General features: G+C 43.2%; 1 protein-coding gene across 2 annotated transcripts in view; it reads left to right on the top strand.

Annotated features, from left to right (window-relative positions):
• MIER1 (MIER1 transcriptional regulator) overlaps nt 1–12,824 on the top strand; it is a 33,455-nt gene extending 20,631 nt beyond the window's left edge. For both annotated transcript variants that reach the window (XM_032117637.1, XM_032117636.1), the window contains 9 exons: nt 525–657; nt 2,274–2,338; nt 2,654–2,726; nt 4,322–4,473; nt 5,084–5,165; nt 6,095–6,189; nt 6,839–6,966; nt 8,556–8,695; nt 9,768–12,824. In XM_032117637.1, the coding sequence (XP_031973528.1) occupies nt 525–657; nt 2,274–2,338; nt 2,654–2,726; nt 4,322–4,473; nt 5,084–5,165; nt 6,095–6,189; nt 6,839–6,966; nt 8,556–8,695; nt 9,768–10,093 (1,194 nt within the window). In that variant the 3' untranslated portion in view covers nt 10,094–12,824. The remainder of the gene's footprint in view (nt 1–524; nt 658–2,273; nt 2,339–2,653; nt 2,727–4,321; nt 4,474–5,083; nt 5,166–6,094; nt 6,190–6,838; nt 6,967–8,555; nt 8,696–9,767) is intronic.
• Nucleotides 12,825–12,914: the final 90 nt, after the last annotated feature.

A 12,914-nucleotide genomic window follows, 5' to 3' on the forward strand; every position in this document is an offset into this window, starting at 1 on the left:
GATTCCCATAGTTGTGGTGGTTTATCCTCTCGTAAAGGAATTGATTCTAATTTTTGGTCTTGACTCAGTGGACTGAGCCAACCCTGCTGTTCCTGTGGAGTTGAACCACTCTGTGCACATGAATTTTTATGGAAGATACCATTTCCATCTAAATCCCTCCTCTTTTCATTGAAAATTCATAAGAAAGGACTTTCAAGACCAAAGTGAAATTTAAAGTGAAATGAAATCCAGTGAAAACCACAAAGATTAAAAAAAGCAAAGATTAAGATTTCATTTGGGTTCATATTTCTGATTTGTTACAGTCTGGCTGTTCTATTGATCTGCTTCAAATCCTGCTCAAAAAATAACCTCAGGATGTGTTCACACGTTGAAATGGTACATTTGTGGTGGCTCAGCCTGGACAGGCCACAAATAAAAGAGATTTGGGGTTGATCTGTTGATAATCCTGGCAAAAATATTGCCACAATCACATTTCTCACTAGCAGGGATAACTGAGCTGCTGTTTGTTTTTTTCCATGTGTCAGGAGGAGACCATAAAAGATTCCTCAGGGCAGGAAGATGAGACCCAGTCCTCAAATGATGACCCAGCCCCATCTGTTGCTTCTCAAGACCCCCAGGAGATCATTCGCCCTCGGCGGTGTAAATATTTTGATACAAGTAAGTCCAGTTTAATAAATCTCAGTATCACTGACTTCTGGTAAGCTCAGCTCCAGTTAAGCCAGTATTCTGTGCCACAAGTGCATGTTGATCCCCAAAAATACTGAGTTTTCCTCTTCATGCCACTGCTGTTGATGAGAATTATCCTCGAAACAAAAGGCAGAAAAGTCCTGGTTTTAGCTGAGTGCTCTGCTGACTCTGTGTGAGGAGGGGAGATGTTCTCTGGTCTTAGAAGAGAGGATGAAATTCGGGGGAAAATTGAAATTTGAAATTTTACAGATTAAAATTAATTGGTGTGCTCTGATTATTTGCCAAAGCCTGTGCTCTGTCCTCATCCAAATGAGTTCAGAGTCCACCTGAAGGGAAAAATAAACTGAAATTTTCTATGAATAGAACCCAGATTTCCTCACAAACAGGAAAGCAGTAAAATCTGGAAAAGGCCAAGAATTGTTAACCCTGAAATAATGAAGAGGGGGGTCACAAAGAAGAAAATTTGCTTCAAGAATTCCATGTTTGATTCTGTTGCCAGCATTGAACTGATCCTTTTCTCTCTTACTTTGTTTACAAACTGTTTTTGCATCCACTACTGTTGTAGCTGTCCCTTCAGGCAACTCTGATTTCCCTGGAATCTCCCCTGGTGGGATCTGAACCTTTTGAGCTGCTTGGGACAGCAGATATTTTACCTTTCTGTAATGAAAGTGACTTTTGGTATTTGAATTCCTTGTGTTCTGTGTTTGAACAAATAAAAGGTTCCTCACCATACCTTACTCTTGGTATTTATTAGTTATGACTTTGTAGAAATGCAGTTTTTAATCTGGAGTTTATTTAACTCCAGAATTGCCACGGAACCTTTAAATTTAAATGAACAAATGTGTGGCTGTGCAGAGGATTGCAAGTATCTTCAATAAATTCCTATTTTTAAGCATAGAATTAACTTAATTCAAGTGTATTGTGTTAGGTTTGGGGGGTTTTTACAGCTTTCAGCTGTGTAAAAAATGTCATTTGATGCATAAATAATTTTAATGTTGCTATATCATTCAGTACATAAACCAGCACCTTGTGGAAGGCAACTGGCCTATGTCATAAAGAGCTTAACATTCCTGGCAATCCTTATCCCAAATAATCTGTTGGAAGGGCTGTTGTGCCTAAATCCTAAATCCCAGGAAGACACACTTCCAGATTTCTCACACCTCCTGCTGAGATCTGCCTTAAATTCCCTGACAGCTGGAAAAGAGCAGCAGGAACTAAGCCAGGAGCTCATGGAAAAGGGGTTGAAACCTGCAAAAATATTCCCACAAATTTAGAATAAACTTGGATGTGCATCATTCAAAGCTGAAGGAGAAGAAATCTAAATGTAGTAACACGATTTAGGGATGTGTTTATTTGTGCCTGAACTTCTCAGAGCCTGTTGTGTACCTTAATCCAAATGTGGGTGGGTCGTTTTTTAATCTTGTCACTGCTGAGCCATTAATGTTGTCCCCAAAAGTGTCCCTTGCTCTGGTGGGGCAGAGATAAGGAGGGAGGGAGGGAGCAGAGCGGGGCTGGAGGCTGCTGGGCTCGGAGGCCTCTGCCACACCTGCTCTTCTTGGCTTCAATGTCTGCAAAATTTCTTGTAGATAGTGAAATAGAGGAGGAATCTGAAGAAGATGAAGATTATATTCCCTCAGAAGACTGGAAAAAGGTAAATACTCAGCCTGTATTTCACGGATAATAAATTAATCTGTTACTGGGTAACTCTGAGCTCTGTACAGCACCCAAATCCTCTGTGGTTTTTCCCCATAAATAAGAGAGTTTTGATAATGAGAAGTCTTTGAATCCTCCCCAAACAATCAGAAATCCATTTCCATGTATCTGTTTGAGATTTTTGAGCTGTTCTTTGCATTTTTAAATTTCAAGCAATGAAAGTTTTAAGAGGGGAGGAAAAAAGATGTGGTCGTGCTCCTGTTTGCCAACAAAAAATCTCAGGGTTGCTTCACTTCTTTTTATTTCCAAACAGGAAATCATGGTGGGCTCTATGTTTCAAGCTGAAATTCCAGCTGGCACCTGCAAATACAAAGAGAATGAAAAAGGTGAGACTTGACCATTATTGCTGTTTGGGATTAATGTCTAATTAGGAGAAAAAAAAGATTTGATTGGTGTCATGAGCCTTGCTAATGACAATAAATAAATGAGTGACAATTAGAGCCACCATCTCAAATTATAGCTCATCCTGTACTTCATGAGGGCGAGAGGAAGAGGAAAAGAAGGATTTTATTCCTGGCCTGATGCCTCTTGAACCCTTGGATTCTGATTTAGCGATGCACACAAGCTGTAACCTCTTCACTTACAGATTTAGGGAAAAAAAACAGCTAATGGAGAAATTGTCTTTCTGGAACTGGATTAGCACATTAAAAGAGGCAAAATGGTACCAGCAGCTTTGATTTTCATGTTTTGTACCTCTTCAATCAGCAATAAAAAGTTCTACTTTTGTAGATTTTTTTTTCCCCAGGAATTTTTCACCTTGTCTCAACCAGAGGCTTTGGCTGGATCCTGTCAGGAAAGGCAGATCCAGTTTAAACCCAGCTGTGAACATGAAGGAAGCCAATTTTCCTGTTCATTCAGCCCATTCCTAAGAATTTGCTCCCACTGCAGGTCAATGAGGATGGATTTTCTGTAGCTTTATATAATTTAGTTTTTAAATAACCAGCACAAAACCAGGAGCCTTCCTAGAATCCAGCTTTATACTCAATTATCTCATTGCCCAGAGAGGTTGTGGCTTCCCCATCCCTGGAAGTGTCCAAGGCCAGGCTGGACAGGGCTTGGAGCAGCTGAGATAGGGGAAGGTGTCCCTGCCCATGGAATTGGATGGGCTTTAAGGTCCATTCCAACCCAAACCGTTCCAGGATTCTCTGAGGGTTCCTAGAGTTCTTTTTTTCTTGAATCAGCAGCCAAACTGAGTCAACTGAGTTGTACCCTTTGAAAGAAAAACCTCCCAGAAAACTCTTGGGAGCTGTTCCCAAAGTGTATCCTGGCTGAAATGAAGCTGCTTTCTTTTCAAGGCACTTCATCATTTTCTTTGCCCCTTTGAGGGTTTTTATTTGTATTTATTTCCATGTTAAAATACTTTTTCCGAGCAGAGATTCATCTTTCAACCCCTCTGTACCTCCCTTCCTGTGCTGACCATGCTTTCCCAAGCATTCCTCTTGGAATCAATGTTCAAATTCCTTTCTTGCTGACCTTTCTAAGGTTGTTGGAGACCACAGCCAAGGTCTGGATATTTTTCTGCTTTAATAGCCAGAATTTCACTTTATTTTGCTACAATCCAAAGCTTGGCTCTTCCAAAATAAAACTTGGAGATAATCAGGGGATATCTCACTTGGCCCACGTTTCTCCATTAATTTCAGTTTACTGTGGCTTCCCTGCTCTCAAACTCCTGTGGAGGCTCTGGGAGAGGTGGAGATTAAAATTCTGGAGTTGCAGAATGAGTCCTATGATCCAGAACCCAGACTATGCCAGGGATTTGAAGGCAAAGTACAAAATCCAAGTCATTTGGATCTCTGCATCCAGGAGATTTTACCTGTGTGTTCCCAATTAATGGTGCTCCAGTGATCTTCAGGTTTATCAGAGACAATAAATGTCTTAATAATCACTTGATTTTCTTGTGTTCTCCCTGGGGTTTATCCAGTGTATGAAAATGATGATCAGCTGCTCTGGAATCCTGACTTTTTACCAGAGGATAAAGTCATAGAATTCCTAAATGAAGCCTCGAGGCGCACGGGAGAGGAGAAAGGCCTGGATGCAATTCCTGAGGGATCCCATATTAAAGACAATGAGCAGGTATAGAAAAATAACCACAATGTGTCGTTTATTTTATAGAATTAATCATCCTTTTATTTAATTTTACTCCCAAGAGTTAAAATTGTGCTTGAGACAGTTTTATTGCTCCTTGTGGAAATAGAAACGATGAGGTTTTTACCTCTTAGTGAATATTAAACTGTTGACTTGGGCTTAATGCTGGTTTATATAAAATAAATATATAATAGAAGATAAATAAAATCAAGGCTTTATTTTCTATATAAATCTGTGTGAGTTAATTCTCTCAGGCACAGAATTTTTCAGTTACGAAATTTTCAATTCTCTATGAATGCACACTTATTTTTTTCTTCATTTGTTCTTTTTTTTTCTTCATACCCAAAAAAAGCCCTACCTCAATTTTACAAATGTGTGTAGTGGATGAAAAAGTTGCAGTGCTTTGCCTGGGTATATTTTTGTTATGTAAACAGAGATTTGGGAATTTAGACACAGTAAATACATCTTAAATTACACTGCATTCATTCCAAGAGTTTAATCTAAACAGGTATCAGTGATTTTCTGAGCGTGCTGCTGTGGCACAGCATAATTTGGGTGGTCTCTGGAGTGTTAAATGTGTGGATTTTCCTCTCTCCAGGCATTGTATGAACTGGTGAAGTGCAATTTTGATACTGAGGAATCATTACGAAGGCTGAGATTTAATGTCAAAGCAGCCAGAGGTGAGCGTGCACTGAAAAGGACTTTGTTTAAATTCCTGAATTTTCATTTTATTTCTCACCCAGGCTTGGGGTTTTGCTGTCACCAGGCTGAGAAGGTTGATTTAAGCTTCATTTAAATGCAGCCTCAGTGAATCTCTCATTGTTCTCTGGGAGAATGGAATCAGCAGATGTGTAAATTCACTTCCTGTCCATAGAGCTTGATACAAATATCTGTGGCTTCAGCAGCAACTTAAAATTGAAAATGACTTCTTAACAACTCAACTGTGCATTTTGTAGGTGTTTTTATTGTGCTCTTCTAGAGCTTTCAGTCATCAAAGTGAACACAGCAAATGTGAGACATAAAATGAAATCATTCTAAAGGAAGGAGCAAATAAAGCTTTTATTTTACCAAGTGCAGCATTGAAAACCCTGATCTTAAAGGTGCTGTGGGAGCCTTGAGCATTTCCTGTGCTGTTATTGATCCCTGCATTCAAACAGCAAACTAAGGAACAACAAACTGAGGGAAGAAGACAGGAGCTGTTTTCCCACACATTGATCTGTTGGTGCTGCTTCCCAACCTCTCCCGAGTTCCCTGGGCACGGCACGAGGCAGCAATGATCAAAGAAATGAGATTACTTTGTTCTCCCACTGTTTTAAACCTTATTTACTTGTGACCTGAAGAATCAATGAGGCCAGATCATAATCAGGTTATAGCAGTCCCTACAAACCAGCTCCTGCCAGCAGCCACATTTCCCTATCTTGTCCTTAGAAGGGAGAATTCCCATTATTATACTAAAAGGTGAAATTCCTGGAAGTGGTTCCTATGGAGTCAGCAGCTGGAGAAAGGACCCTGCTCATCCCAGATGTTTTCTGTCACTTCAGTTGGCTTTTAGTGGCTTTTTAAATTAAATATTGTCTTTCTTGCATTTTTATTTTTGATTTTCCTATAGAAGAATTATCTGTTTGGACGGAAGAGGAATGCAGGAATTTTGAACAAGGGCTGAAAGTCTATGGCAAGGATTTCCATGTGATTCAGGCAAACAAGGTAAGCTCTAAGTGCAATTCTCACTTTTTACATTTTAAAACCATATAATTGTAAATAAATAAATTTCCTTGATAAAGAAGTGAACAAAATCATTTTATTTTCAGCTGTAGAATCCCAGCATCCCCAAATGGGTTGGGTTGAAAGGGACCTTAGAGATCCCATTCCACCCCCTGCCATGGGCAGGGACACTTCCACTATCCCAGCTTGCTTCAGCCTGGCCTTGGACACTTCCAGGGATGGATCCAGGGGCAGCCACAGCTTCTCTGGGCACCCTGTGCCAGGGAGGAATTTTTTCCCACTATTTTCAGCCAAATTGGTTCTCAAAGCCCAGAATTTGTAACTGTGGAAGTGCAGAAATCCTGCAAAACTCCTGTGGGAAGAGCTGCCTCCCTGGAGCCTGGATCTGGGCTGAAGAGACTCTGGCCACCCTTGGAATATTCCTCCTGGAGCTGTTCCTTGCATGACATCTCCAATATTTTTAGAAACACCCTTAACTTCCATTTCTGGGCCTTTGAAATTCTGAGCCAAGAGTGTCCACTAATCCAAGCAGCTTTGACTTGGAATTTCACACTTTTTGCTGGAAATGCTGGCTCTTTTTGGCCCAGAAGTACCTTTAAATTCACGAGGACTTGCTTGGCCCCTGTTCCAGGTGCGGACCCGCTCCGTGGGGGAATGTGTGGCCTTCTATTACATGTGGAAGAAGTCGGAGCGTTACGATTTCTTCGCTCAGCAGACCCGTTTTGGGAAGAAAAAATACAACCTGCACCCTGGGGTCACGTAAGATGTGCCTGATTTCATCATTTCATTGTCATGCTGGGGTTAAATCTGTATTTCATCCTGCTCTCAGCTGAAAACTGAGGGGTTCAGAGGCGAATTTGCAGCAGGAAACAGCCAAAGTGTAAAAAATGTCATTGGTGTGTATAAATAATCTGTAAAATACATTTATTTGGACTAAGGCAAACACTTTGCATTGAGCAGTAATTTGAGTTCTGTTAGAATTCCATTGGTTTTCTTTTTAAATGTAAATAGGTTTTTCTTTTCAATGCTTGTTTTAATTAAATATGTTTTGTACAAAAGCAGTAACCACAAGTTTCAGGTGGAATTTGTGGTGCATTGTTTGTCAGTCATTCTGGCCAGCACAACACCAAGTCCCAGGGCATTTGGGGTATCCATAACTCCTTTTCCCATTCCCGTCCTTGCTGAGGAAAGAGGGAATGTGTGAGCAGAGCTGCATTCCCAGCTCAGATCCAGCTTGTTCTCCTGCCCTTCATTCCAAAGCTCTGATCTGGCTGTCCCACTCTTTCCACTGCCTCTTGCCAAGCTTTTTTACTATTATTTTCATTCCTCATTTGTTCCTGGCTCCTCTGTTGATCCTTCCTTGGCATATTATTGTTTCTCCAAACATCTGAGGGCTGTGTGACACCCAGAGTTGCCATCTGGGACTTTGTGGATGTTACAGAGAGTTTCTTAACTGCTTGGCAGGGACTGTCTGGCTCCTCCTCTCCTCCCATCTCTTGCTGGGTTTTTTTTTCCCCTATTTTCCATTTTTCCCCAGATGAGGCATTTTTGGTTGTTAATCACTCAAACCTCTCTTCCTGCAGTTGGCTGTGCAGGGGCAGCAGCAGCAGTGTCATTAAGGATCAGACTTGTCTGTTCTTGAATGATTTTGCAGATAAATTAGGGAATTCAGGGTGCAATTCCAGCATGATGACGTGTGAGGAGATGCTGATCCAGCCTTCCCACCACACATCCAAGGGCTTTACCCACCAGCTCCCTTTGTTTCAGTCTTCCATTCCTGACCTAAGCTGGAGCACTGGAATAAGTGGCAGAGATGGGAATGTCTTTAACTCTGGAGTTTTTCACTTGGTTTTGACTTTACCCCTTTGGGGTCCTTGTGCACAAATGTGATTTATATTTACTGGAATGGTTTGTTCTTGGTGACTCAGCAGATTGCGAGGGTTTAGTGCCTGAAGGGATCACCTTGGAAGCACAGCCACAACATAAAACATTTGGAATCATGGAATGGTTTGGGTTGGGAGGGACCTCAAAGCCCATCTCATCCCACCCCTGCCATGGCAGGGACACCTCCCACTGTCCCAGGCTGCTCCCAGCCCCAATGTCCAGCCTGGCCTTGGGCACTGCCAGGGATCCAGGGGCAGCCCCAGCTGCTCTGGGCACCCTGTGCCAGGGCCTGCCCACCCTCCCAGGGAACAATTCCTGCCCAATCTCCCATCCAGCCCTGCCCTCTGGCACTGGGAAGCCTTTCCCACAGAATAGGCCATGCCTGCAGTGTGTGCAGGGGTATTTCCACCCCAGTACCACCAAGCTTTCCCAGCCAGGGCTGAGTGTGTGTGTGTGTTGTGCAGGGATTACATGGATCGGCTCCTGGATGAGAGTGAGAGTGCTGCTTCCAGCAGAGCTCCGTCCCCTCCGCCCACCGCCTCCAACAGCAGCACCAGCCAGTCCGAGAGGGACGACAGCACCACCAGCAGCAGCAACCAGAACGGTGAGAGGGGCCCTGTCCTGCCACAGTCACACAGCTCCAGCCTGCTCGGGGTCAGGAGGGACCTTAGAGCCCATCCAGTGCTACCCCATCTCATGGACAGGGACACCTCCCACTGTCCCAGGCTGCTCCCAGCCCCAATGTCCAGCCTGGCCTTGGGCACTGCCAGGGATCCAGGGGCAGCCCCAGCTGCTCTGGGCACCCTGTGCCAGGGCCTGCCCACCCTCCCAGGGAACAATTCCTTCCCAATCTCCCATCCAGCCCTGCCCTCTGGCACTGGGAAGCCATTCCCTGTGTCCTGTCCCTCCATGCCTTGTCCCCAGTCCCTCTGCAGCTCTCCTGGAGCCCGTTCAGGCCCTGCCAGGGGCTCTGAGCTCTCCCAAAACCTTCCCTTCTCCAGGTGAGCACCCCCAGACACAAACAGCCTGTTGTAGTTTAAGTATTTTCTCAGCTTTAAGTTTAAAACTGGTTTTTTCAAAACCCCTCCATGTTTGCATTTAGGGCAGGGGCCTTGCCTTGAAGATAAATCCCCCCCTGGAATTTCCTGTTAACTTATTTGTGAGTTCCTGTCCCCGCTGTGCCAGTGGAGAGGTGTAATGCCAATGCTGGGAGGGGTCCTGAGCAGGACACTGAGCCCCCCTGAGGGGGGAGCTGGGCTGGGGGCAGCTCCCTGGGGCTCCTCAGGAGCTCTTCCCCCAGCCCTGGGCCTTGGAAGGGAGTTGGGAATGGGAGAGCAGCCAGGAAGAAAAGCGAGGAGAGCCGAGCTGAGGGAGGAGCTCAGGGACTCACTCAGAGTGTGGAAATCACCTGGAAACTGCACAAAATGCCCAGGTGAGGAGAGTCCACCTGCAGCTCCTGGAGTTCTGGGATTCCAGGACATTCTCTGCTCCTCTATAGGACTTCCACAAACTCCCTGTGTCATTTGTATGCACGTCATTCCCACAGTGAGGATAAGGAGAAAAACAGTGAATTTTTAATCATTTGAGTTCAGGTTCTGCTTTCCTGACCCAGCCCAGGCTGTTCTGTTGCTGCTGATGCTGCTGTGCTTTGCTGATGGGGTTTCTCTCCCACCCAGGTGTCTCTGCCAACGGCCCAGGGGAGGTGCCAGGGAAAGAGGAGGCAAAGCTCGAGGGATTGCACGTGAATGGACCTTCCAGTGGGAAGAAAACACCTCACACGGAGCTGGATACCAATGGGTATGAACCTGAAAACCTCTCCATTGACCCCAAACTTGCTCATTCAGCTTCAAGGAATGACCCTGAGCTGGAAGAAAAGAGTGAAAGACCTCTGAAAAGAAGGAGAATTAACAGCAATGGGAAGGAGAGTCCAGGTGCTTCAGAGTTCTTCCAGGAAGCCAACTCCCACGGGAAGCTGGAGGAGCTAGAAACTTTGGATGACTGAGTGCTGGGAGCTGATTTTATTCCTTGGAGTAAATTTTGGGTGTCTAAAATTTTCAGGGTTGATGGGTTACCTTACAAAATCCAGTTCCATAAACAATCTGAGATTTTTTTTTTTGTTTCCTGAGACCTTCTAGTTGGCTCTAAAGATCTGATGATTTGGTGGTTTTTTTAGTGCTGAAAAGCAGCAGGAGAATATTGAATTTCTCAGAGCTGGCAGCTGCAGTTCTGGGATAAAAGGCCCTTAAACATTTGAGGAACAAAGCAGAGAGTTGCTGCAAAAATACTCCCAGCCTAATACATTAAAGAATGTGTTAATACAGCATTTAATGTATAATACAGCATTTAATAAGTGTACAAGTGAACAAAGCATTTGGGGCTTTGCAGGAAGTGAAAATAAAACAGGAAAAGCCAAGACAGAGCAGGCACAGAGACTTCCACTCCTGCTGGAGAGAGGAAAATGTCATCCCATCATTAAGGAACCCTCATGAATCCTGAAAGTTATGAGCACAACTATTTTTATATATAGAAGTTTTAAAAGGTAAATAAATAAACCAGGTCAGGTTTGTCTATGTAAAATTGTTGACATCAATGATGTCTTTCCATATTCTTTATCTGGGCTAAAGAAATACATTCTGTATTTTTCCAGATTTCTCTGTAGCCTTTGAAAGATTTTTACAGTACTTATGTCTTGATTGAACTGTCCTTTCTTAAAACAAAAGCTTGTATAATTTTCTTACCTTGTACAGTTGGTAAACTTTTATGAGAGAGTTGATACCCTGAGTCTAATGTCAGCTTCCTTTTATTTTGCTGAAGTCTTTTCTAAAAAAAAATACCCAACCAAAAACAAAACAAAAAACAAACAAAAAAAAAACCCAAACCAAACCAATGGAGTTAAAAATTAATCACCAACGTGTTAATTTTCTTCCCAGAAACTGGTAAATAATTAACATAAGAATGGTTAGAAGGCATTTGATGATTTTGGAAACGTGTTTTTTTTTTTTTTCCTTGTTTTATGGCAAATAATGATGTTTAAATTTTTGTTAAGCATGCTGCTTGCATTGCACACATTTCCTTGCTTTCTTTCTCCCTTTCCTCACTTTATTTGGAACTTGGAGAAATTTCACAGCAGCCAAATTCTGGAGTTTACTGAACCTTCTTCAAGTTCAGCCGTCCATTATCCACTGGTTTATTTCCAGTCTGTCACCTGCCACGTTTCAGGGAGCACAGCAAGGGCTGGAGTGTGGCTGGACTGGTTGGAAATGCAGCTGGAAACTGGTGCTGGACTGGAATTCCTGTGGACCACAGGGATGGCTTCAGTGGGAGCAGCACACACAGGTCAGAGGTTGGACTTGATGATCTCAAAGGTCTTTCCCAACCTAGTAAATCCTGGGATTATGTATTGGTGCACAGGGATGCACTCACCTGGAGAAGGGAGAGGAGGAATTTAAGATTGAGCTATGGAGAACTAATTTCAGTGTGAAAACCAAAAATGGCTTATAAATAAATGTGGAGGGGGTGATGCTCACCGTGCCAGCAGCACCACTGAAAAGCTGTGGATGTAGGATTTACATCCATCAGCCAGGAACATTTTAAATCCAAATTCATTTTGGTTTTGTTTGGTTTCTTTCAGCCCAGCTCCAGTTCTACTCTGCCAAAATCCGGGAAAATTGTTCCTTTGTGTCATGGATAACCCTGTGTCCTCCTCCTCACAGCTGTGCTGTTTATCCTTAACTGGTTCTTTTCTCTTCAAGTTTATGGTTCCAGTTGAAATGAATGGTTTGAAGTGCATGTTTCAGCCCAAACCCCACTGCTGAGGGATTGGGCTGATTGGGTTTGTTCTCCACTGAACTTCCCTTGGACTTTGTGATGAGGAGTGAGCCAAATCCTCGAGGTGTGGATGGGTTATGGATGGAGGAACCTGCTGTTCCCAGCTCTTCCTGCCAGCCCTGTTCCTGGAGAGGCTCTGGGTGAGGTTCATTAATTAAGGCCTGTGTTAATTAAGGAATGCAGTGATTAATGCCTGAGGCAAAGGTTGCTGTTAACTCTCCCCTCTGGTTATGAGCAGAACCCCAAAGTTTCCCCTTGGCTCAAAGACGGTTCCACACAAGCACAATCCTATTTTCAGTTTTATTTTGATGCTCTTTGTTTTTGGTTGCAACTTGGAAATACTTCCCAAAAATCCATAGGAAAGTTTCCCAGTGAATTGTCTCAGGCTCGTGTGTGAAATCCAGCACTGTGTGTATTTTCAGGAATGTTGCTTTGTTTTTTATCTTTCCTTTATTTTTTTTTTCTTTTGGTGATATGTAGAAGAGACCTGACATTCCATAATCCACTATGTAATGCTCAGCTAGACTTGGAGAATATTTAATTCTAATTTACCTTTTGTTTATGCTGGTGTTTTATACAATACTTTGTTCATGTTTCAAACTGCAGCCACTAGAACTCGATAAAAGTCATTGCACTACTAAAGCTACTTCAAACCCTGGAAATCTGCTAACTTTGCCTTCATTTTCCAAGCCTTCAGTACAGTTGGGAATGCAATCCAACAGGAAATCCTTGGGCTTCCCAAAGGGTTCAATGTGCTATAGGATGTCCACACACACACAAACCCTACAGATCAGTTTGATACATTTTTCCCACACAGTATTTTGCACTGTTAGTAATTCCCTCCTCTTATTCCCCTTCCCTGTCTGCAATTCTGGAAAAGCTTATTAAAATATTTTTAAACTTACTGTCTGCATCCAAAATTCCTGACTCTTTCTGCTCCAGAGGGTGGAATATTTCTGCTCAGAGGATGGGAAGCCCCAGGCTGCTGCAGCAGC

Source organism: Corvus moneduloides, chromosome 9 (assembly GCF_009650955.1).
Source record: "Corvus moneduloides isolate bCorMon1 chromosome 9, bCorMon1.pri, whole genome shotgun sequence".
NCBI classification, from domain to species: domain Eukaryota; kingdom Metazoa; phylum Chordata; class Aves; order Passeriformes; family Corvidae; genus Corvus; species Corvus moneduloides.